This window comes from Drosophila albomicans, chromosome 4, assembly GCF_009650485.2.
Source record: "Drosophila albomicans strain 15112-1751.03 chromosome 4, ASM965048v2, whole genome shotgun sequence".
Lineage (NCBI taxonomy): Eukaryota > Metazoa > Arthropoda > Insecta > Diptera > Drosophilidae > Drosophila > Drosophila albomicans.
Window position 1 is genome coordinate 1,492,702 of NC_047630.2, and position 26,698 is coordinate 1,519,399.

The 26,698-nt window shown below is 35.3% G+C and overlaps 2 protein-coding genes and 1 long non-coding RNA gene across 4 annotated transcripts; 2 read left to right on the top strand and 1 right to left on the bottom strand.

Moving 5' to 3' along the window:
- Nucleotides 1-4,870: 4,870 nt before the first annotated feature.
- On the top strand, nt 4,871-20,401 carry LOC117573217 (apolipophorins). Its single transcript, XM_034256233.2, has 8 exons — nt 4,871-4,985; nt 5,270-5,363; nt 7,641-7,670; nt 8,023-15,251; nt 16,542-16,762; nt 17,143-19,270; nt 19,827-19,947; nt 20,007-20,401. Exons 2-8 carry the CDS (start codon nt 5,297-5,299, stop codon nt 20,327-20,329), a joined length of 10,119 nt encoding a protein of 3,372 aa, XP_034112124.1. The 5' UTR covers nt 4,871-4,985; nt 5,270-5,296; the 3' UTR covers nt 20,330-20,401.
- LOC117573224 (lipoma-preferred partner homolog) lies at nt 20,402-26,156 on the bottom strand. Of its 2 annotated transcripts, XM_034256257.2 has the most exons (9): nt 25,768-26,156; nt 25,230-25,695; nt 23,697-23,950; nt 21,794-21,847; nt 21,363-21,660; nt 21,000-21,290; nt 20,861-20,918; nt 20,681-20,801; nt 20,402-20,615 (listed from the first exon to the last, which is right to left on the bottom strand). In XM_034256257.2, the coding sequence occupies exons 1-9, from the start codon at nt 25,981-25,983 to the stop codon at nt 20,493-20,495; spliced, it is 1,881 nt and encodes a 626-aa protein (XP_034112148.1). In that variant the 5' UTR covers nt 25,984-26,156; the 3' UTR covers nt 20,402-20,492. The 2 variants fall into 2 exon arrangements, with proteins under 2 accessions (XP_034112148.1, XP_034112151.1); XM_034256260.2 differs by lacking the exons at nt 23,697-23,950; nt 25,768-26,156 and having other exon boundaries at nt 25,230-25,485.
- On the top strand, nt 23,025-23,799 carry LOC127565780 (uncharacterized). The gene is made up of 3 exons (XR_007955169.1): nt 23,025-23,322; nt 23,428-23,606; nt 23,670-23,799. It is a non-coding gene; the product is annotated as an uncharacterized LOC127565780 (long non-coding RNA).
- Nucleotides 26,157-26,698: the final 542 nt, after the last annotated feature.

Below are 26,698 nucleotides of genomic sequence, written 5' to 3' on the forward strand. Positions count from 1 at the left end.
AATAATACCGCAAAATATATTGCTTTTATTCAAAATGGGTAGCGGGTATTTCACAGTCGAGTACACTCGACTGTAGCTTTCTTACTTGTTTAATATAATAATTAATATACACATATTAAGCCCTATGTTTAGTTAAAAATGCCTTAAAACCAAAAGGGTCTACTAAGAAACGAGGACTGTTAAATGATGCCACCAGCATAGTAGGCCTCAAAAAAAAGAATCCGTACTGTCTTCCAAGATCATTGCTGGTTAAGCAGAGTGAGAGACTGATGTGTATGAACAGTCTGTAATAACATTCGTAGAAGTCTGACCTGCATACGCAACTCATCTCTTCAAGATTGTAAATGTGTCGGAATATGGATTCTCACACCAGAGAGACGTCTGAGCCATCATTTTGCACATAACCCTCTATGCGGCCAAAGTTATTAATAGTTTAATATTCTTTTATACCCGCTACCCATAGGGTAGAAGGGTATTATAACTTTGTGCCGGCAGGAAATGTATGTAACAGGTAAAAGGAGGCATCTCCGACCCTATAAAGTATATATATTCTTGATCAGCGTCAACAGCCGAGACGATCTAGCCATGTCCGTCTGTCTGTCTGTCTGTCTGTCCGTCTGTGTGTCTGTCCGTCCGTCCGTATGAACACCTAGATCTCAGAGACTATAAGAGATAGAGCTATAATTTTTTTCGACAGCATTTGTTATGTTTGCACGCAGATCAAGTTTGTTTCAAATTTTAGCCACGCCCACTTCCGCCCCCGCAAATCAAAAAAAATCGAATAACAAGTGTAATTTTAAAGCTAGAGCTACGAATTTTGGTGTATACTATAATTACTATAGTAGTTATGATTCCTTGTTCCTTTGGTTGCGATCAGATAAAAATTGTGGAAGTTATTATTTGTATGGGCAAAAACGCCTACTTACTAGGGCTCTTAGTTGCTTTGGCCGACAATCTGGCGCATTGTGCCGTTTATGGTACATTTTGAATGGTGTACTATGTCGATATACCAAACATACCATTTGGTATATTTTTAGTATTTTTTATTCTTTTCGGTATATTTTGAAAATGATACCACAATATTTTGCCTTTATTAAAAATGGGTAGCGGGTATCTCACAGTCGAGCACACTCGACTGTAACTTTCTTACTTGTTATTACATATATGTATATTCTGCAGTTGTAAGCATACGAGGAAATTGAAATCTATATAATAAAAAATTTTGGAACTCATTGGTTTTTCTTCGACAAGAATAATTTACTTGAAGAAAGCACCAAGTTACCAGACCAAATAAATAAACCAAATTCGATTGAAGTAAAGAAAAGTAAAGAAAAAAAGTTAATATTAAACTTATTATGATTTCAAAGTATTGTCTTATAGCCTATTTCCACTGCACCAAAAAGCCTCGGGTTTTTCGGTTATGTTCAGGTCGAATGCTACGTTCGCCCCAATATTTTAGAAACGGAGCTCACCACAGCAAAAATTGATAATAAAAATGCGTGCAAAGTTATGCAAATTGCATTACTGATTTTAAAAAGACATTATGCTTCAAAACACCACACACTTAACACTTACCATTGCGCATTTTTTGTGGAAACAGGACATTGCAAAGTACTAGCCATATTTTAACGGCCACTCCAATTTTTTTCGTTGCGGAGAATGTATATTTTGAACATAATTTGTTTCGCCTAAAGACGTATGAACGTACGCTATCCTGGAAATGCCCATATGTACAATATATTGTATGATCATTGATAACTGCAATCATCGGCAAGAGTCTTTTTTGACTATACCGCAATTGTTCAAATTTTGACTATACACTCAGACTTTTTAAAAAAATATTAATTATTATTAATTTTTAACTTATATTTTGCGATGCAATCTCTTCACCATTGATTGATATCCTTATCATGAATTATTGTTTAAAACGTCTTGAACGTTTCTTGAAGTTAATATTGCTCGCATATGAATATAAGGAATCTCAGGAACCATCTTAGCTTGCCCAATCATAAATGATTTCTTTTTTGGAACTCAAATGTTTAAAATACTTCGTCATTATTAATTATTATTAATCGTACAATGCATGTACACTTTACATTTTCTCCCACTTTGTTTAATAATTCTACAACTAAAAAAATTGATCGAAAATCTCTAGCTAAAATAATAATATCTTCCATTAGACAAAGAACTTTATATAAGTATAAAGATAAGATAACGCTTGCAACTGCTTATCAAGCACCAGAACACGCAGTACTATGGTATGTATTTCTCCTTAAACTATATTCAATTGCTGATTAAAGTTATAATTAAAATGCTTAACAATGTCTTTGGAATCCTCACATTAAAGTGAATTGCTTAGGTTACAGTCCCACAATGAGCATTCTCTAGTCAATACAATTTTTATTCTTTTTAAATGTTTTAATTTTGGTAATCAAAAGAAAGTACGCGTATGTAATTCCCATTTCAACAAGACAACGTAGCCGTTCACTATTTTAACGCTGCTAAATCATTTTTCCGTCCAGAATTATACCAATTTTGGATTGGTATACATACATGGAATGCTAGAATTCACAGTTCTCGCCACTAAAATACCAACAATTGCAAAAGCTTGCAAATCTACTCCAAAAGTTCCATATGGATTAAAAAATAATAATAATGTGAATATAGAAACATATTTATTTTTAAATTAAAAAATTAAATAAACAGTAATTTAACTAAAGTCGACTTTTCATATGGGCAGACATATATTTGGGCATGGCAACTCGTATATACATACATACTTTATATGATCGGAGAGTTACACACTTATTTACTTATTGGCACAAAGTTAAAAAATTGTTGAGACATTATCAATTGAGCAAGGAATATTTGATTTTATTTTTTTATTTTCTTATTTATTATAAAAAAATAGCTCAGTAATGAAATCTTGTTTTATGATGATAATTACTGAATACAAATCAAATCAACTTATGATTGGCTTAAAATATTAAATTCTTTAATAATAATTCGTATGCATATACACCTTATTCCTTAAAGGTCACTATTTTAACCGTAATCTTTAGGGGTAATCTTTTTCGAATGGATACACACTGTCGTTTAATGTAGTCCGCTTAACAGAGTTGACCGCTAAGGAAGGTTTCACTATATTTAAGGAGTCGGAGATGCTTCCTTCTGTCTTTTTTAATAAAAATGTTCAAATGAAGATCATTAGGTATTATAATGTAAATTATAGTTATAGTATTTTTAAACACTTTTATTTCGGAATATTTTTGCGCTAAAGTCGTTTCCCTGGTGTAATTCACGCAAGTGCGTCGCATTTGCTCGGCTGTTGACTTTCTTTCTTATATGTGTTTAAAGATACGATTGTAACTTTGTCGTTACTCAATAGAAATATAACTCAACTGAACTTTGTGTACTTTCATTTATTAAACCCAATCAAGCAATATTTTTGTGAACTGTAATTTTTTCTGTCACAAATGAACAATGAGACGTTTGTGCGCTTATCGAGACGAGAACCTCGTTTTTGCTTTCAAACAAATTTGAATTCACGATTAAAGTTGTTTCTTATCAGGAGGAAATAAAAGCAATTAGTTCACATTTATATATGTACAATATTGTTTTATACACTAAGTATAATTATGCATGTACTTAAAATGTATTATACTAAATTGGAATACTGTTAATATTAGAATACTTATGGAAAAAGCATATAGAAGCTTATATTTTATTCAAAGAGCTGTTCAAAAATTATAAAAAAAAAACTTAATCTACACCTTCGAGATTTATGGCCTTTTAACAGAGACTCACACAGGTAGATACATAGTATATCTACATCGTCTAGGCTGTTGACTCTGATTAAGAATGCAGTGAAAGTTTCCTTACGGTAAATCTTCATTAGCCAGATTGCCAACAATTAAGCACTGGCATCTACAATTTTGTTATAAAAATAAATTTTTGAATAGCTTCTAAGTTTTTTTATGTAATCTTTACCAAATCATATAGTAATCATCAGTAATCATATAGTTTTTAGTTATTATTGTGTCTACTCAAAAGTCGATCAAGTGTACATCAATAACAAGAGTTGTAAAAAAAAGTTCGTTCCATCTTTTTTAATCTTTGAGAGCTACACGAACAGACGACCATGGTTATGGTTGCTGATCAGGACCTTATATAATTCAGTGTCTTAGATGCCTCCTTTTACCTGTAACATACTTTTTCTAATGGTACACACTTATAATCGGCTTCTACTCCTACTTCTTATTGTCCTGTTTGAAGTGTGTTATCGAACTTATTTGATCCCTCCTCCCCTAGAGGACACCCTATTAACCGGATATTCCATTTAGCGGACACTTTTCCTTTGGGGTATGTTATTGCTTTCAGAGTACTGTCAAATTGTTTAAGCGGATACTGACCTTGAGCGAACAAAAATGTCTCGACTATCAGACTATGAGACTATGAGAGCATGGCGGTGAGAATTTTCACTGTACTTACACTGAAGTATACGCAATGAAATTACATATACCGAAATCTCTATTTTAAGATGTGTTGGTAAATAATGAAATACTGAGCTGGGCTCGAATGCTTTGAATGTGGTCTCAGTGTCTGCCTTATCATCAACAAACATCTCTGCATGAGAGCAACGTCGGCCGCGTGAGAACTCAGAGTTTAGAAAAATTTAAGGCCCCTGGTGCGTACCTCCCTCTCACCATATATATGTAAGTAGTTGTGTTTATATTTCATGTATTTGATGTGGGTGTGCTTGTGGAGTATATTATATGCACATACATATACACATACAAAACGTTCCTAAGTTGACGAGCTCACAAAAGTAAGCGATGTACTTAAATTGTGTTCAAGTGCAAAACGCGCTTTATTTCGAAGTCAGTAGTCGTCGGATTCGTATCGTGTCGGTTATTCGCTTTTGTGCATTCTTCTGTGCATGTTCAAAATAATCGGATTGCAGTGAAATATTCGGTAGTGATAAGGTACAAAATACAACATGAAGTCCAAATCCTTATTGTGTGCAATAAATAATATATACATATTTCGATTTTATTAAAGTATATATTTAAAGAAACAATTAAATATATAAATATTTTATTATTATTTTCTCTCCATTTACTTGCTTAAACATAATAAACATAAACAGTAGATTATAATAAACAAAAAACAAAAAAACAAATTAAATGAGAGATATCAAATTTTACGTTAATAATTAAAAATTAACAATAATTAAAATAAATAGTGCAAAATGAAATTTCAATTTCAGCAGGCTCATCCACAGGGGACGGCAAGGATGGCCGGTTCTGAAATTAAGAGTTTCATTCTCATCGGTCTGCTATTAGCGACAGCTATCAATGCAGGTATGTTCTATTTCATTCTTTTAAATATTTACTGCGAATAACATTTTTAAAAATATATTCGACTTCCGTAAAGAAATAAGGAAATAAAAGTAAAGTAAATAATAAATAATATTCTAGGGCGCAATAATAATCTTACACATGTTAAACTGAGCACATATCATAAATATACGCAAGATTATAAAAATACGTATTTCTGACAATACAATTTTTTTTATTTCTATATATTCTAACCTTGCGGTCTCAATAGGCATATCCTCACTGACTTTAATTTCAGTAGTAAAGGTAGCTTAAATTATTATAATCAAATAAAGATCGATTATCTGCCGAAATGAACAATGGCTCGCGGGTATAAAGTATATAAAGTAAAGTGGTAACTTGAAAAGTATTATCCTAACTCTGTAACTGAGAAATATGTACACCGTTAAGAATCGGTTTGCTAGATTTAAACATGGTAGCAGCACTACCAACCTCCTCTTGGAGCCTGATCGAAGTTTCCAGGAAATTTGTTAATGAACTTCGTCGATACACTAACTGGATATAGTTAAAACAATAGAGTTGAAAACAAATCCCCGTGTGAACATGACTACTCAGCAAATCTTTTTTCCAATGACCTATTCTAATTAAAGTAAAGTTAAGAATATATTTTTCGGTAAAGCTAAACTTATTTTCCAGTTTTAGATCATAAGCATTTCAGAGTTTTTCGCTTACTTAAATATATACAAAACAACTATAAAATCCACCAATACCCATTTTCAATAAAAGTAAAACAGAGCGGTATTATTATTCTTAAAATTTGCCGAATGTACAGAACAGGTGCTAAAAATACCAAATGCCGTTTTGGAATATTAATAATGTAGTACGTTTGAAAAAAACCACAAAGTACACTATATACTAGATTGTCACCCAAAGCAACTAAAACCCGACTGCAGCAGCCGTTTTTTTCCATATTAAATCTTTTCTTAAATAAATTCTATAATTCTTATCTGCTCGCAACCAAATTTTCAGGAATTATAAAGACTATTGTTATGATTGTATGTGTATTGTGTTTCTTACCTCAAATTAACAAGTGCTATCGAAAAAAGTATAGCTCTATCTCTTATAGTCTCTGAGATCTAGGCGTTCGTAGGACAGAACAACAGGCAGACATAGCTTTATTGTCTCGACTGTTGGCGGTGATAAAGAATATATGTACTATATTGGGTCGGAGATGCCTTCTTCTGCCTATTACAACATTTTTCTGATCTATCTTTTCAATGAGATTGATGTTTTTCCTGTTTTAAGGGAACTCAGAATGTTTTAAAAGATAAACCAAACAGGGCCATCGAAGAGCTCCGAAGAAAATCACTTTGGGCGACCCTCATTGTAAAATTTGAGGAAACTTACTCTTTATACCCGCTACCCATAGGGTAGAAGGGTATTATAACTTTGTGCAGGCAGGATATGTATGTAACAGATAGAAGGAGGGATCTCCGACCCTATAAAGTATATATATTCTTGATCAGCGTCAACAGCCGAGTCGATCTTGCCATGTCCGTCTGTCCGTCTGTGTGTCTGTCCGTATGAAACACTGGATCTCAGAGACTATAAGGGATAGAGCTATAATTTCGACAGCATTTGTTATGTTTGCACGCAGATCAAATTTGTTTCAAATTTTTGCCACGCCCACTTCCGCCTCCGCAAATCAAAAAAATAGAATAGAATAACAAGCGTAATTTTAAAGCTAGAGTTGAATTTTGGTGCATACAATAATTACTATAGTAGTTATGATTCCTAAAAATTTGGTTGCGAAAAATTGTCGAAGTTATTAAAAAAATACTTTTGTATGGGCAAAACCGCCTACTTACAAGGGGTCTTAGCTGCTTTGGCTGACAATCTGGTATATTGTGCCGTGTATGGTATATTTTGAATGAGGTACTATATCGATATACCACATATACCATTTGGTATATTTTAAGTATGTTTGCAGTATATTTGGTATAATTTGAGAATAATACCGCAAAATATATTGCTTTTATTCAAAATGGGTAGCGGGTATCTCACAGTCGAGTACACTCGACTGTAACTTACTTACTTGTTTTAATCTCGTAAATGTAAATAATTTTTTGGAATATGGTTACGAATGACTACAGTTATTTGAACTTTTTTGGCTTACATACATACATAGATATATTCATTTATTGTACATAGTTTGTGTAGTAATATAATTTTATAAATTCATCACGCCAAGAAATGTTAATTTGTGAGTTATTAATTATTATTTTTGATTCTACATTTCAGATAGTAGCTGTAAAAAGGGGTGTGTAAAACGTAAGTATTATTAATTTTCCTTATGGGCACAAAAATCTGAGATATATGCAATTACTCGGGAACCTCCTTTTGAGCGATCGAAAAGAATATTTAAGTCAAAAAACCATTGTATTAGCAATAAATAGGCATTCATGGAATATATCACAATTTGATGAATGCTTAAAACATATAAATTCTTAATATAATAAAATAAATATATAAGTTTAAATTTAAATTTTCTATTAAATTGTGAGCATATTATATGTATTATGAACAACATTTATAAAGATTTTGCTTTCCCTATGGATATCCTGACAATTCTTTGTTCTAATTGATCATTAATGATTAACGAAAATCATTTCTTCTTCTGCAGCCGACAGTGGATTATTGAAATATACCCCGGGTCATTTTTACGAGTATGCATTTGACAGCATATTAACGGTGGGCTTAAGTACGGGTATCATAAGCGAAGCTGATGATACAAGTCTTAAAGTAATCGGTAATGCGAAAGTGTTTGCTAATGGCAACTGCGATTATACCCTACAAGTCGGTGCTATAAAGGTAATTAACACGAAGCAGTCTTTGGAGAAGAAACTCGTGACAAATATTCAAAAACCAGTACACTTCTCATGGGCCAGCGGTCAAGTGCAACCAGAAATTTGTAGCGATGCCACCGACTCTGAGTACGCGTTAAATATTAAACGTGCCATTATTTCACTATTGCAAGCAGGAAAAACATCGGAATCAAAATCGGAAGTCGATGTATTTGGACTATGTCCAACCTATACATCTACTTCGGCGACTGCAAGTGGCGGAGAAACAATAACAAAAGTTCGTGATCTTAACCAATGTGCCTATCGAGAGCAGATAAATTCTGGCTTGTTATCGGGCGTAGTGAATGAGCAAGCTGGCATTAAATCAAGTTCACTACTGCAAGCGGATTATAGCAAAGAGTTGAAACTGCAGAATGGTGTAATCGAGCATGTGCAACTCGTGGAAGTTTACAAGTTTGCGGGCAGCGTCAAGGGCAGCTCGGATGTGAGTGCCAAGGTTGTTAGCAGCCTTAAATTGCGAAATGGATCTGGCGGAACGCCAGGATCAACGCCAACTCCAACTAGTGGACAACGCGAGGCTAGCATTATATTTCAGAAGTACGGAACTTATGCAGCCAAGAATATTGCTGCTCTCAAGATAGCACTCTCTGATCTTATTGATTCGACTAACGATTATGTAAAAAAAGACACAGCTAAAAAATTTATTGAAATCATTCGATTACTGCGCAACTCGGATACAGACACCATATTAGAATTGGCTGCTGTCCCACATCCTAATAAGGTGTTAGCACGTAAAGTCTATCTGGATGCTCTTTTCCGCACAAATACTGCCGAGTCGGCGAGAGCTATTTTGAAGCAGCTAACCAAGTTGAGTGAAAACGAGAAATTGTTGGGAATATTATCACTAAACCTGGTGGAGTCTGTGGACAAGGAAACCCTTAATCTAGCTGCTGTTCAACTATTGTCTAATGCACCCAAGGAGCTTTATTTGGTTGTTGGCAATTTGATCTCCAAGTTTTGCTTGAAAAATAGGTGCGAAACATCCGTTGTTGAAAGCATTTCAAAGAAGTTTGTTGACGGTCTGAAGCACTGTAAAGCCAACACCAAAAAAGATGAAGAGCGCATAGTATATGTACTTAAGGGCATCGGAAATAGCCATATCCTGGTCAACACTCTGGTGCCTGCTTTGACAGAATGTATTTCTTCTGGACGCTCCAATCGCATTAGAGTGGCAGCACTACAAGCCTTTTCCACTTCGAATTGTAATGAAGCATTAAACTCTAAAGCACTAGAGATCTTGAAGAATCCAAATGAGGATTCAGAGCTCCGAATCGAGGCATATGTGACAGCTGTTAATTGCCCAACTGCTGAACTGGCCAATCAAATTTCAGAGATTGTAAACTCAGAGAAGGTATATCAAGTAGGTAGTTTTATTTCATCAAGTCTGAAGGTAATTCGAGATTCCACGGATGCGAATCGCGAGCTTCAGCGTTATCACTTAGGAAACATACGTGTAACGAAACAGTTCCCACAAGACTACAGGCGCTACAGTTTCAACCGTGGCTGTTCCCATAGACTTGATGCCTTAGGACTTAGTGCCACCACTGATTACAAGCTCATCTATTCACAGCACGGTTTCCTGCCAAGATCAGCGAGATTCAATGTGTCTGCAGAAATCTTTGGCACAAATTTCAATGTGATTGAGGGAAACTTGCGGCAGGAGAACCTCGAGAAGCTCTTGGAGTATTATGTGGGTCCAAAGGGGTTGCTAAATAAAGATTTCGATGAGATTGTCAAGCTTATTGAAGTCGGTAATGCTGAAGCAGCTGGTGGGGCCGCTGAACGTTCGAAGCGCTCGATTGCTGATGATGCTACCAAAATCGCCAAGAAATACAAAACATATGGCAGTAAGAATATCCATGACCTGAATTTGGATCTGTCATTGAAGCTATTTGGCTCTGAGCTCGCTTTCTTGAGCCTGGGTGATAATGTACCAAGTACATTAGATGACATTATTAAATATTTCTCGGATGCATTTGACAAAACCAAAAAGGAATTGTCGTCATTTGAAAAGCAGTTCACCTCACACCATCTGTTCCTCGATGCGGAATTGAGTTACCCCACGGGATTGGGTATACCATTAGAACTCGGAGCCCAAGGATTTGCGGCAAATAAAATCGACTTTGCAATCAATGTTGATGTGAATGATATTCTCGAGCAAAATTGGCAGCGATCCAAATATCGTTTCAAATTCGTGCCCAGTGTTGATGTTAATGTGAATATCCTGCTGGGCTTCAATGCACAGGTGCTATCAACAGGACTTCGTGTCGTATCCACGGCACATTCAGCCACTGGCAGTGATGTATCAGTATCTCTTATAAATAATGGAGAAGGATTCAATGTGAATGTTGACTTACCTCGCGAAAAACTTGAACTTGTCAATGTACAGTTAAATACCGAATTTTTCATAGCTGAGAATGACAAACAATTGAAATCGGTACCATTGAAGAACTCAGACAAAAAGCAAAAATCTAAACCAATTAACGAAGATTATTGCTTTAATCAACTTGACATTGTTGGGGTAAATCTCTGTATATCTAGTTCGGCGAGTCTTAAAGATTTCACTGTTGAAAATAGCCAAAGTGAGGGACACGTCGACGAATTTCATCTTTCGAAACCCTTTTCGTTCGCTGTTTACTCAACAAGTGAACGTAAATTTAATTTCAAAGGAACACAGTCAACACTCCCAACAGGTAGCCACCAATGGAAACTTGAATATAGCACTCCCGGGTCGAGGGTATCTCATGACACAAGTGTAGCATTTGAGCTGGGCACAAAGCCAAAGACCTACGGCCGGATAGCCCTTGATAATCCCCAAATTCACCTCGCCGTTGAGGCTGGCATCACAAATGATAATACAGAGTTGGTAGTTTACGGTCAATACGAACAGAACAAGGATGTAAAGAGGAGTAAAATAGGTTTTTCGAAGCATGGTAATGAATACAAACCACTAATTGAGATTCACGACAAAAATGGCATTGTCAACAATATCAATGGGTATCGCGCCGATGGCAAAATTAATGTACAGAAATCGGGCGACAAGCAGGCACGCTTTAGTTTCCAAAACTTCCAATTATTAAGCCCAAGTAATGAACGTATTGTAATAAATGGTTGGGCTGACCTTTCTCCAAATGCTTTAAGTACTGAATTGCATATTGCTCCAGGAAAGGAATCATATTTGGTGAAGAGCAATTTTAAGTTGGAAAATGGTCAATATGAAGCGGCTCTCTTTGTGAATAATGAGCAAACACCTAATAATGTTTACGGCAGTTCGGTGCAAGCCAAAATTGGCAATAATGCCTATGACTTACAGCTGATTGGTCAGGCTTTCACTTGGACTCTGACAAGTACATCGGCGCTAAAGTTCGTTAAGGGCGATAACTCAAATACATTAACGTCGTCTCAATTTTTATCAGATTTGCGGGTTGACCATCAGAATAAGCCATATGCCTCTGCTAAAGTCGTCACGAATTTCGATGTGAACAAATTAGAGTTCGATGCTACAGCAATTCGTGATCAGAATCATCAGGTATCTGTGAATGTTAAATATCAGTCGAATCAAAGGACAACAGGTGACTACGAATTGTTGGCGAAGGCAAAGCTCAATAAACACTCGATCGAAGTTGTCTCCAAGTGCGATGCAAATGGCAATCTATTAATTGTGGATAACAGCATTATCACATCCTGGGGTACATTGATAACAGTTAAGGGTGAGCTGGGACAGCGCTACACTGCACAAGACGTCCACATCGATTTGCAAGGCAGTGCACAATTTCGTAGCAAAGAAAAAGCCCTGCAATGGATATTCAAAGCTCTAGGAACTCCCGAGAAAACCAATGGCGAATTCCGTGTAAGCCGCGACAATGCAGAGCTCATCAAACTGACAACTGAATCACAGCATCCACTGGACAAAGTGTCTGCGGCCAAATTTAATCTCGTACTTAAGAACCAACTAAATGCCAAGGGTGATTTTAAAATCGCCAAGAATGGCAAAGGCGAGCTCACCGCAATCATAGAAACGCAAAAAGTTGAACCCAAGCATAAATTCGAAGTCGACTCAAAATTCCAAATATTGTCACCAAAATATGATATCGATACATCGATCAAAATCAACGGCGACACAAAATTGCATTTCAAAACTGAAAATATAATCGATAAATTAAAATTCTCAACGAAAAATATTTTCGAATCAGACACCAAAAAGGTATCTCTCGAAGCCAATGGCGCATTGAAGGGTGATTGGCGAAGCAATGGTGATATTCAAGGTGCATTCACATTGGTTACTCCCGATGGACACGTCTATGATGGTAATCTTAATCGACATATAACTACAAACCCCAAGACTCATCTCATTCAAGGCACGGCAAATGTACAAGTTAATGAACAACAGCCTGGCAACAAAGAGAAGCGTTCAATCGTATTAAAGACTACGCTAGATACATTGAATACAAAGACAAAGGAATTTTCATCAAATGCTCAGCTAATCTTGACCTCATTTAATGGCAAAAAAGCGGAACTTAATAGCCATGTTAAGCATAATCTTAAAGAAAAAAGTGGCCTTCAAATTACAGAGGCTGGTCTATCTGTGCAGGGAAATTTAGTGGAAAATCAATTGCCCGTTGAATTGTCGATTATTGTTGACGACTATAGCACACAGCAAGGAAATGGCCGCATCTCTTTCAAGTTTGGTGATCGGATCTTAGCGAATCTAAATGGTAAGCTTCACGTAGGACAGCAGCTGAATGGAGTCCCAGCTTCCTATGAGCTGCAAGCTGACCTGCAAGCACCACAAACCAATTTTAGAAGCTTTGAGCTCAACAGCCATGGAAAACTCTTAAGAACCGTCGAAGGCGGCAGTGGACCCTATAATGTGGAATTCGATCTGAATACCAAGACGGCTGATGGACACTTCACACGTATTAACACCTTCTGGAAGGGATTTGCTCATCAGGGCAGCTATACTTTTGATGCACAAGGCAATTGGCTAGCTGCTCCATTGAAATTCGATGGTAGCTACCGAAACGAAAAAGACGCAGCAGAAAGTAACCGCAAGTGGGAAAATACCTTAAATGCCCAATTTGGTGACAAGTATATCAAGCACCACATCGATATAAATGTTGTAGCAAATACAAAAACTGCAACAGTACAATGGCAACTTGATACTAGTCATGAGTCGATCAAGAACTTAGAGGTTAACATACAGTCGACTAAGGCGGGCGAAGATACCTATACAGTGCGTTTGGAAGTTAAGGATGCAAGCAAGAAGTACGAATTGGACTCAAAATGGTTTGGTGCGCCACACAAGAAGGGATTAGAGCTGCACCTGAATCTACCCAAATCTCAGCCCATCGGGGTAGTGGCCATTGTCGAAATTTTGGGTGAGCGTAAGGCAAAGGTCAGTGTCGATATACAAAGCCTGGCCGACTTGGACTTCAAACTCAACCTGGAATCATCGTACACAACCATTGATGAATTTTATATCATTGGGGACTGGAACTCGAAGAAACTGCAGCTAGACAGCTATGTGCTGGACATCAAGGCACAGAACAAGAGCATCAAAGTTAGCGTAAAGAATGCCCAAGATGTTATCATATCGGGCACAGCCACGTATAACCTAAAGAAGGATCAAAATAAGGCTATTATCGAAGGACAGGGTCAATTCCAAAAGCGGGGTAAAACCGTTTCGAGTAGCTTTAAGTTAACCCGTCAATACTTTGCCCTCAGTACGGAGAAAGAGGTTGGGGCCTCCTATAGTTTAAATGGCAATATTGGACCAACAAATGTGGTTGCCACACTAAAGCTAACTAACAAGGAATTTAATCTGAAGGTATCCACATGCGAAGAGAAGCGTCAATGCATGAATATTCAGGCACAATCTACTTTGACCATTGATGAGAAACAATTGGATACTTCGGAGCATGGAATACTCGTCTTGATGGATTTGCGAGAGATTGGTTATCCATATGAGCTGGAGTGGAAGTCGAGGAGCAGACGACAAGGCTTTAAGCATCAATACAGTCTAGATGGTCACATCTCCGGTAATAATCTTAAATATCAGTTAAATATTAACTTCTTACCCAATGGCTCCACAATTCGATTGACTTTACCAAAGCGACAAATTCTCTTCGAGAGCACACAGACATTGCCAACTGATGGCAAGCTCTTCGGTCATTACGAGGAGTCGGCTGCATTTTATATTGATAAACTGCAGCGACCTAATGATGTTGCGCGTATCTCTGCCATTTTGGATTTATCTGGTGAGGAACACGTCGCCATAAACTCCCGGTTGCAACTCAAAATCGAGCATCCCACTATCAGACCTTTAACTGTCTCGGGCACATTTGATGCGGATCGCAATAAGCGCTCTGTGAACAGCGAATTTACTTTTGACATATTTAAATCACCCGAACAGAAAATAATTGCTTTTAATCAAATTCGAAATACTCAAGCCCAACAAAGTCCCATTGGCGGTTTTGATATTGCATCGAATCACAAAATTTATTCATCGGGTCTCCGATTTAATTATGAGATCAACGTGCAATCAGCGCTAAACGTCGACAAAAAGGAGTTCAGGACATCCACCGAACTGAAAAGCAACAACTTGGATCTAAATGTTGGAGCTAACATCTTGGCAAATAAAGATCACGTCGACGTAACAGTCAATGCTCTCAACAAGCAGATTATTGCAGTGAGTGCCGATATCGATTGGAAGAAATATTCAACGAAAATCAATTCAAAACTGCAAGCCTTAGCTGGACAGAACCCTATTGAAATTATTTCCGAACTGCAACCGAACTGGGTCAAGATCTCATTGAATAAGCAAAGTCTAATTAATGCGAATGCTGAAATTAAACTGGGCAAGGAATTCAAATTTGATGTCACAGGTGCAAGTGGAAAATCAGTGTCAAACGGGCGTGTTTCTCTCGATGCAGCCAATTTCCTACAAACTGAGTACAAAGTCAATGAAGATGATTTCAAAGTATTCGTGGTAAGTTAATTACGATGAATTCTAAGAAAATGTTAACTACTTTTAACTATAACATTTAACATTGTAAGGTATTGAAAGTAAAAAATAGTATTCATGATTTTTGTATTATTATTTATTAAAGTTCCGCAATATTACCATTTTATTTAACTAATTTTTCGCATTTAAATGAATATTAAAAAGGTTTCCAATAAATGCATTACAATTTTCTAAACAAAATCCATGGCGATTCACATGCTTAAATAAAACAAAAAAATGCAACGCTAGAAAATCTAGAAAGTATAATCATATAATTTGTGACTACAGGAAGAGAGAGACTGAAATATTTTCGAAACCATTCAGCTTTTAATAACTGCAAAGATTAAACAATTAACGTCTTTAACTAAATAAAAGATAGGGTGGTGTAACAGGTAGAAGGACCCGACCCTATATTCTTGATCAGCGTCAACAACCGAGACTATCTACCCATATCCGTCTGTCCGTATAAATCACTGGGTCTTAGATACTATATGAGATAGAGCTGTAATTTTCGACAGCATTTGTTATGTTTGCACGCAGATCAAGTTTATTTCAAGCGTAATTTAAAGCTAGTCACGAATCACGAATAATAATTAGAATCTTTGTGATTTCTGCGATCAGATAAAAATTATCGAATTTCTTAAAGAAATCCTTTTTATGGACAAAAACGCCTACTTACTAGGGGTCTTAGTTGCTTTGGCTAACACTATAGTATAGGTTGAGTGTAGTACCATATCAATATACCAAATATGCCATTTGACATATTTTGAGTATTTTATGGTATTTATTGAGAAAAATACCGTAATATTTTGCTTTTATTCAAAATGGTTAACAGGTACATCACAGTCGAGCACACTCGACTTAGCTTTTTTACTATATGTTTGTTATATTAATTTCAAACTAATTAGAATCCTTTCGAAAGACTTGCTCACAGCTCAAAATTGCTTGAGAGCCATTCAGCGTAGCGATGAGTTTAGTTGCTTTAGTGGGTTGTTTTTCACAGTTTCCACTCTAAAAATTGCACACGTTTTTCGATTCGCTTAATCGTTTTGTTTGTACTTTTTATTGCTTGGTCGTCGTCGCAATCAATTAAATAGACAATAGAATAAACTAACAATACTCACAATAAAGAAAAAATATAAAAAATATATATAAATACTAATGCACTAATTACTAATACAAATTAATTTTAAATATTTTATTTGTCATTCTCACTTTTAAAATTATACTTACAAACTAAATTAATCCTACGAATTTTTTATGTTTCAAATGAAGAATACTCTCAAAAATGGATTGAAAAAGGAATCCGAAGAGGTAACAGAAAAGCTGAAGAAACAATTCGATAACGCTCGTAGCGATTTTGGAGAAAAGCTCAAACTCATCAAACAAAGTAGACCAGATTTTGATAAATTATTGAACGGCTACGAAAATCAAGCAGAAACCATAATTCGTGAATTAGAAGTTGATCCAACACTGGCATCTATTATTGATAGCACGTAAGTAACTACATATATATAATTATATATACTTACATATTTGCATATGTACATAACTGATTTCTAATCGACACAAACGTTTCATTCAATGAAGCCAATAGAATAATAAAAATAAATGCGTCGAAAGTTGTTCAAAATTTCTTAAATCTAAGAGTATCAGTTAAATGAAATTGGTAGCCACATCTCCTAATGTCTATAAAACTAAAAATGTTAGAAAAAAATAATAATTAATTAATTTTATCAAGCTTTTAAAATGAAGTAACCTGCATATGTACATATGTAAGTATGTATATGTTTATCATAAAATTTCTCGACACTTCGTTATTATGATCAATATCAAATATTAATATTTTTCATAATTGATTTTTATCCAAATCCAGCCGAAAGCTTATTGAAAAGATAAACGCATTCATTAATGAAATTTCAAAAGCATTTGCAAAGCATTTTGAAGAGTTGCACAAGACTCTTGAAGAAGTCCTTAAAAATTGGAACGAATTATGGAAGAATTCAATATTGAAAGCATGGGAACAATTCGTTGTGTCAGTGACCAAAATTCAAGAGAATCTTCGCGAGGAATTCCTTAATGTATACACAAAAGTTTTCAAAACCGTCGTTGCGGGTCTGGAAAAATATGGACCAGTGCTAAAGAATTACGCAAAGGCACTCCATGAATCACTAAAACCAGTGAGTGAAGCAGTGCAAGAATTAATCAAGACAATTATCAATAGCGCCGATTATATCATTGTTGAGCTTAAAGAATATTTAAGTAAATTGCCAACATTCGAAGCTATACGAACAGAAATAATTGAACAAATTAAGCATTTCAAATTGATTGAAAAGACATTGGAAGTGCTGAACAATATCTTTGATCAATTGCACATTTTACCACAGACACCAGATACAGAAGAATTCTTACAAAAATTGCAGACATATCTAGAAGCGAAATTAAAACAACAGCCTATCAATGATGAAAAGGTGCTTAACGAATTGTCCCAGCTGTTGATAAAATCGCTGCGTTCCATTTGGTTGGCTCTCGAGAACTCTAAGCCAGGTGGTGGTATACCTGTCGCAGATTTGGAGAGTTGGACTGCTATTACGCTGCCAACGTGGTTGGACAAATTGATAAACTTGCCTGCCTTGTTGTCATTCCGCTCGAGCGTGATTAATGCCCTACTTAATGAGAAATGGGAGAACACTGTGAGCAAAAATTTGTATGCAACTTGGCTATATTCGGTTATCTTCCAGAAGTTTGATCTGCATGGTCAGATTGTAGATGGACAACATGTGTTTACTTTCGATGGTCAGAGCTATGCCTACCCCGGTAATTGTCGATATGTACTCGTTCAGGACAGTGTCGATAGCAATTTCACGGTCATCGTTCAACTGAGCAGCGAAAGCAAACTGAAGGCCATCACATTGACTGACAGAGACGGCAACTTTGTTGAAGTTAGCGATACAGTTGCACTTAAACTGAATGGCAAACCAGTTGAGTATCCACAACATATTCCTGGCATTCATGCCTGGCGTAGATTCTACGGTGTTTATCTCCATTCCGAGTACGGCGTAACGATCACCTGTACCACTGATTTGAGGGTTTGCCAAGTCACCGTTGACGGATTCTATACCAGCAAAACACGAGGATTGCTTGGGAACGGCAATGCTGAACCATATGACGATTTTCTGCTAATTGATGGTACCATCGCAATCGATTCAGCTACTTTCGGTAATGATTATGGCGTTGGCAAATGTAATCCAGTATCTTCTAAAGGCGAACAACAAGTGGTGCGCAATGAAATATGTAGTGAAATATTTGGAATTGAATCAACATTGGCCCTTAATTACTTACAATTGGATCCTCGACCCTATCGTAAGGAGTGCGACATAGCTGTTCAAGACGCTGCCGAGAAGGACAAGGAATCGGTAGCTTGTAACTTTGCCTTGGCTTACGGATCGGCTCTAAAAGAATTGAAACAATTGTCTCTGCTACCACCGCGTTGTTTGAAGTGCACCGGAGCTGTGGGGCAGCGTGAGTTGGGCGAAGAGTTCACTGTAAAAACGCCGACAAACAAAGCCGATTTGGTTTTCGTTGTTGATGTCAATGTAACGCCAAAGGTTTTGTCTCAACTTGTTGCACCCGCCATTACGGAGATTCGCGATGCATTAAAGAGTCGGGGATTCACTGATGTACAAGTCGGTGTCATTGCCTTTGATGAATCGAAGCGTTATCCAGCGCTGCTCACCAGCGATAATGGGAAGATCAATTACAAGGCCAATGTAGCGAATGTTCAGGTAAATGGGCCTAAAAACTTCTGCGATAATTGTGTCGAGCAAATCATCACCGATAAAAGAGTACTAGACATATACAAATTGCTTGAACGATTTGTCAAAACAATTGTGCCGCAGTCCGATGAGAATGCTTTTAGTTTGGCCTTGGACTATCCGTTCCGTGCGGGAGCGGCAAAGAGCATTATTGGAGTTCGCAGTGATTCCTTGGAGTACAGCAATTGGGTAAGTTTAAAAAGATGGATTGCTATATAATATCAACATTTCACTAGCACAGAGCTTAAATACAAATACTTACAAAGCCACATATAATTATTATAAGTTAGAATATTATTTGTTAATTCCAACAAGAAATCTCTGTATCTAAAGTAGCATCTCCGACCCTATTAGAATCAGCCATGTACACACATTAAGAACTTAGTCTTTATGAATCCTGAAAATTTGGTTGCGATCAAATAAAATACTTGACGTACTAACGGCACTACCATAAAGGACCCAGCGATACAAAGCACAGGCTTGTTGACGGACAACACAAAATAAATTTTTTGAAACGGTATAGAGATATTGCAATTCGCACACACACTACGGAAGAGCAAGCATTGGTAATAGTTATACGTGGAGTGAAAAGCACTAATTAAACTAATTTAGGTTTAATTATAAAAATCTACTACAGTAAGGTATAATATTAGGGTTCCAAATCAAAATACAGAGAGCAAAAAGTTATTAAAGAAAATATTGATGCCAAATTATAAAATAATTTAAAATTGTTAATTTTTTATAGTGGAAACTTGTTCGAGCTCACATAACTGGAAGTTTAACCAAGTTTGACGGCGCTCAGCTTCATTTGATAGCTCCAATCAAGGGGCTTGCTTTGGAAGGTGTTCCTGCTGATAAACTAGTTGGTAAGTATCATATCTTGCATTCACATATTAATATTAAATAATTCTATTTATATATTTAGGTTTTAATGCACGCTTAGTTGCAACTTTGGATGGAAAGGATAACAAGAAACGCTCAAAATTACAGTTTGAGAATGATATGGGTATCGATTTTGTACTAAACAATGGAGGCTGGGCATTTACCACACAGAACTTTGATAGACTAAAGAGTCCTGATCAAAAGAAGGTTCTTAATCAAGTCACATCATCCATTGCGGACACGCTGTTCAAGACTGAAACCATCAGTGATTGTCGATGTGTGCCCGTCGAAGGATTGTTTGCTCAACACAAGTGCGCTATCAAATCGACCAGCTTTTTGCCAAATAAGAAATCAAAGAGTGCGTGAAATTATTGATCGTTTCATATAAAACAGTAATTTGAATTTAAAAGTAAACAAATAAAGCAAGTAATACAAAAATTGAGTTGTGTAATTTATTTTATTTATATCTTTTTTTATCATCGAACTTTTTGGTACAATAAATGCGATAATAAATAAATAAATCGAAAACTTAGGTCATACGATTTGTCAAAACCTGTACACGTCGGGCATTGCAGCTTTTACACAAAACGTGATCATCTAGAGGATAACATCCCCGACCATCAGCCTCCGAAGATAATAACAGACCACAGTCCTAAGATAGGGGGAAATTTTGAATATTAGTCGCAACAAAAAATTATACTTTTTGATTAAATGGACCTCGCATTTATAACACTCCAAGTGAAAACTTCGATCTAAAGCAACCACTCGGACAGTTTCTTCCTGACCAGATTCCGGTAAAATTGGCTCATAACATACACAGCATCGAGGTGCGAATTTTCTAAACTCAAATTTTTTTTTAGATTATAGATCTATATTTTTATAAATAGAATCTCTTACTTGTGAAAATCAGCAATACAATAATTCTGATTAGTGGCATCTACCGTAAATGGAATCGCTATTGATAAAATGAAATAAATTTAAGAAGAGTTAAAGACCATGTATGATACATACATATTTTTAATAATAATGTGCTTACCGTCTAAGCTATTACCACATACAACACAAGTAAAGCATTGTGGATGATACGGTTTCCCAGTGGCCCTTAAAATTCGTTCCAAAATTGGCTTGAGGCAAACCGAACACTTCTCTAGTGTTTGCAAATAATCATATTCACAAAACGGATTCCCTTCCAACGCATAAAATGGTTTGCCTTGCAAGTTAATTTGACATTCCGTGCATGTGAAACACGAAATGTGATAAATCTGATCCATTGCTGTACAGCCGCTACTCTCGCCCAAAACGCGATCTCCGCATTTAAAGCAACGTCCTAGAAAAAAAAACAAAGTACATGAAGCTGAATGATAAAAAAAAAACATTGCAAAAAATTTTATATACGTACCATAATTTTCCACTTCGTCTACTGAGTCAATAGATGTTAAGTTATAGTGACGGTGATTATCGTTAATCGTACTTCTTTTCAAGTAGTTAGTACAATTACTAGGATCTATAGTTTCAATGGAGCTTGTGTCTATGTTTCCACAATTTGTGGTTAAAGATTTGTCTTCACAAGTCGAACTAGTTGGCGGCATTTTGCATTGATTAATATTAGCATATGTACTAAAACTAGCTCGGGGTAGTACATCGTTGGACATCCGGGGATTTATGGGCTCGTATATCGAATCATAAGTAGAAGAACTCTAGAAATCGAGACAATCATTAAAACTTCGAAGAGGTGTCGAATACAAAACAAATCTTGAATATTAACTATAAAGTATAAACAAAAAACAACAGGAGCTTTTCATTTTCTATTAATTTCCATTTAAAACGTACCTGTGACAATCCACCATATCCATAGAAATCCGTACATGTTTTACCAGAATAATACTGCAATAATTATAAAAAAAAGAGTTCAAATGGGTTTTAATATTTTAGAACGTAGATGTGGTCATCGGATTAAACGTTATCACTCTTATAAATTTTGGACTAATCTTGGTAGAACTGGTAGATAATCTATCTATATATAAAAGAAAGTCTATATAGTTTCACCACTTATAAATCAAGAACGGCAGAACAGATTTGAGTGAAAATTGGTAGGGAGATAGCTTAGAGCCAGGAGACTGCTATAGGATACTTTTTATCCCGTTCCACAGCGCGAATTTTCCTCCACCGACATGGCTGAACTTATAGTAGTGTAACGCATCATACTCGATATTACGATATAATGCCGCGAGCAAGACAATCGAAAAAAAAAATAAAAAAAAAATTAAATTAAATTAAATTAAATTAAATTAAATAAATAATAAATAAATAAAATAAAATACTATAATGAATGGTTGAGTGAACGAGCAACTTTAGCGGAAAAAATAACAAAATCGGCACAATTTTAAAAATCGGAAAAATTTTTGAAAATGAACAAATGTAAGAATAGGCAAATTTTCGGAAATTGGAAAAATTGTAAGATCGGCAAAATTTTGGAAATTAAAAAAATCGGTAAAATTGTGGACATTGAAAAATTGTAAGATCGTGAAAATTTTGAAAATTGAAAAAAAATTGTAAAATCGGAAGAATTTTGATAATTGAAAAATGTAAAAATCGGCAAAATTTTGAAAATTTTTCAATTTGTGTAAAAAATGTAAAAACTTTCTAAATTGAAAAAAATTGTAAAATCTCCAAAATTTTGGAAATTAAAAAATTGTAAAATTCGCAAATTTTGGAAATTAAAAAAAAAATTTAAATCGGCAAAATTTTAGAAATTCAAAAAAAGTAAAAATCGGCCAAATCTTGGAAATTGAAAAAAGTAAAAATCTGGAAAAATTTTGGAAACAGAAAAAAATGTAAAAATCGGCAAAATTTTGGAAATGGAAAAAATCGTAAAGTCGGCAAATTTTTAGAAATTGAAAATAATGTAGAAACCAACTTCGGATAAGCTGCACATTGCTATAATTGAAACAAGTAAGAAAGTCGAGCACACTCGACTGTGAGATACCCGCTACCCATTTTGAATAAAAGCAAAATATTGCGGTAATAATCTCAAAATATTAAAAATAAATATGCATGTATTCTCGATCGGGATTTGAACTCGAGCCCACCAACCAGGTAGTTAAAAAAAAAGCACTCTACCACCAGAGCTATCGCATTGCTTATGAACCCTCTATGCAAACAGATACTAATATAGGCGAGCATGTATATACGTATACGCATACTTACATACAATACATACATAGCAGGCGTTGCGTTTTTCCCAAACAAAAATATTTCTTTAATAAGAAACACAATTTTTATTTAAAATTATTGTAAATACGATTAAAAAAAAAAAAGTTTATACCCCGAAACCGAGATACAAATATAGAGGCGAGCATGTATGTATATACGTATACGCATACATACAACACATACATAGAAGGCGTTTTTGCCCATACAAAACTATTTCTTTAATAACTTAAACAATTTTTATCTGATCGCAGCCAAATTTTCAGGAATCACAAATACCATTGTTATTATTGTATATACCAAAATTCGTCTAGCTTAGATATTACTTTTGTTATTATTGATTTGCGGGAGCAGAAGTGGACGTGAAAAAAATTTGAAACAAACTTGATCTGCGTGCAAACATCAAGTGCTGTCGAAAAAATTATATATATATGTAAGCGTCCCAAATACTCATTTATTAATGTTAGACAAGTAAAATCAGTGAATTTTATTCAAGAATAAACGTAACAATATGACAGCTTACCGTTGTTGTGTTTTGTGTGCACTGCTTTCCATAATTTTCGTAAGCAGATCCTGGCTTTTGGATTGTACTACTTTCTTCTAAATCTACTGCTGCCTCATTGAAGGGATCATTTGCACGTCGAAGTTCACTATATGAAGAGCTCACTGGACTTGGTGGTGTGCGTAATTCATCGTTTATATTTTTTGTCATAGGCGCTGTGCAAATTGACAGTTGCCCATGTAATTGTTCCGTGGTTGAATGATTTAAATCCAAGTCTAAAACACATACACAACTGTTGTTATCACTTAACTATAAATAAAACCCATAATAATGAATCTCACAAACATGCTTATTTTTAATGTAATATAATATTTCAATTTTTAGCGAACTGAGTTCAATATTGCACATTAAATCTAATATTTAAAAAAATTCAAATAAGATTTGTTTAAGATTCACTTTTATACGCACTTTTATAATTTGTAAGAAGAAACTTATCACAAAACAAGTAAGAAATCTACAGTGTATTCTGACTGTGAGATACCCGCTACCAATTTTGAATAAAAGCAAAATATTGCGGTATTATTTTCAAAATATACCAAAAATATACCGAGTGGTATATTTGGTATATCTATATAGTACCACATTCAAAATATACCATAGACGGCACAATATACCAGATTGACAGTCAAAGCAACTCAGACCCCAGTAAGTAGGCGTTTTTATCCATACAAAAGTATTTCTTTAATAACTTCCACAATTTTTATCTGCTCGCAGATAGGACTCATAAATACTATTGTTATTATTGTATAAACCAAAATTCACAGCTCTAGCTTTAAAATTACGTTTGTTATTCGATTTTTTTGATTTGCAGGGGCGGAAGTGGGCGTGGCAAAAATTTGAAACAAACTTGAATTGAGTGAAAACATAACAAATTAGAGTTCTATCTCTTATAGTCTCTGTGATCTAGGTGTTCATACGGACAGACGGACGGACAGACAGACAGACGGACATGGCTAGATCATCTCGGCTATTGATGTTGATCAAGAATATATATACTTTATAGGGTCGGAGATGCCTCCTTAAAAGTTAGAAATAATTAAGGGCAGCGCTTGAAGATTTAAAATCTTCTCACTCCTAAATTTAATCACATTATAACATCATCTTATGATTCTCTAAGCTTTACGTTTGAATAGATGGAGGCAAGTAACACATCCGGGGTTTGTTTGTCTCGTGCGACAAAGGTGTTTTTTTGTAATCTAAAAAAAAAAACCGTAAAAACACGGAACAAGGGGTATTTGAGATATAATGTTGTTGATTAAGTTCTAAATGAAAGTCTTTTTAAGAGAAAATACATCCTTTTTTATCTCGCGAAAAAGTTTCTGGGATTACCCTATATGCAGTTCTGAGATCAGATTTACATTTTATCAAAATTATACTTATATTATTATAATATATTTGTTTTGGTCGAGATATATATTTCGTAAAAATTAAATATATGTTAAAATATAAAGTTCTCACAAAGAGTAACGAAAATATTAATCAATTTCAACTTACTTTTATGAGTAGATTGCGATGATAGCATATTTGAATAGACCGTAGTGCCACTATATTCCGATAGTGTATTGAACGATTTAAGTTTATCGTTATGGGGTTTCTTGAGATTTCTGCGGTACCCATCATAACTTGTTAAATTGTGGGCACTAAGAGATGTTGATGATAGGCTTGGAATGTTTGTCACTGGGTTTGGTTTCGTTTGAACTTTGGATCCTAAGAGACCTCTCTTTTCCATCTGAAGCTTATGATATGCCAAGGCTTCCAGTTGCTGTTCCAGCACAGCTGGATTGTCCAATGTGGATTGACTACACCCTATTTTCTCCCCATTTTGAATAGCATCGATTGGCTGTTTGCGCGAAAGTATTAATGCTTTTGTAGTTTCTTTATGGGCAACGAATTCCAAACTCTGTAGTGGCTGAGAAAACAATGGCTCTTGAGTGTCCATAACTTGCTTGCTAAGTGGAACCTGGTAAGTGAATATATTAAATAAAATGCACAATTTTCTTAACTTAACACAATAATTTAAAAACTGCATCACCTGCGGCATTTCAATTGATCTTCGACTTGGCTTTGGAGGAATGCTTGGTGCTGTTTTACTTGATACCTTACTGTGATTATTAGCACTCTGCTCTGCACTCACTTTTTGCTGTAAATTGCCTACTAAAGCAGCTACTTTTCCAGTTCGCACATACGCATCTTCACATCCACTATTAACTACTCCCAACTGCCTAAGTTGGTTTTCTAAGGTATCCATCTTACAGCACGAATCAATGCTTTTGACCGTACGTCGGCGTATGCAATTCAAATAAATAATTTAAAACAACTACTCAGATTCAATTATGAAAATAATAACTTCCAATCAATACTATTTATCCATTAACAACCTTGCTAATTTTTATTTCTTTGCGACTACTAACTTGTACAGAGTGACCGACTTGTAATTATAAAAATATACTAATGTAAATTTAAAAAAAAAATACTGCTCCGCCATTTCTGCAGCTCAACCGTTTGGCGATGGAGCTGTTTTTCAAAAATCAGAGCTGAAACCAAATAATCTTTTTAATCGATTTCTTTATTCAAGATAAGCTCGATTTTTTTCTATTTAAATTGAATTGTTATGTCGAGCATCATTAAAAATATCTGACAACGGCGGTTTCAAAATATTTAAAATTGATATATTCACATTTGCCCCGTCTAATAGCCTATTTCCACTACACCAAAAAACAACGTTCTTTCGTTTTTTTCCGTTCAGGTCGAATGTTATGTTCGCCCCATGTAACAACCCATAAGAAAAAAGTCAGTTCCAAACGTAAAAAATCTGACTAACAATGGCAATGGCTATACAAAAAAATAGGCTTTCCACATTCGTGAGCTATGTGAAAATATCGGACACAAACTCAAACACCATATTTCAGTATATTTTTTCAACCACGCGATATTTTATCGAAGTAAAACAAAAATGTATAATA

Bases quoted from the DNA above. Each gene is read 5' to 3' on its own strand.
- LOC117573224 (XM_034256257.2), bottom strand. From the start codon at position 25,983: ATGGATACCTTAGAAAACCAACTTAGGCAGTTGGGAGTAGTTAATAGT. The intron at 25,696-25,767 runs GTGATGCAGTTT...TTCACTTACCAG, and splicing joins GATCAATTGAAATGCCGCAG to GTTCCACTTAGCAAGCAAGT. The intron at 20,919-20,999 runs GTAAGCACATTA...TTTTATCAATAG, and splicing joins ATGTGGTAATAGCTTAGACG to CGATTCCATTTACGGTAGAT.
- LOC117573217 (XM_034256233.2), top strand. From the start codon at position 5,297: ATGGCCGGTTCTGAAATTAAGAGTTTCATTCTCATCGGTCTGCTATTA. The intron at 5,364-7,640 runs GTATGTTCTATT...TCTACATTTCAG, and splicing joins AGCGACAGCTATCAATGCAG to ATAGTAGCTGTAAAAAGGGG. The intron at 15,252-16,541 runs GTAAGTTAATTA...TTTCAAATGAAG, and splicing joins ATGATTTCAAAGTATTCGTG to AATACTCTCAAAAATGGATT.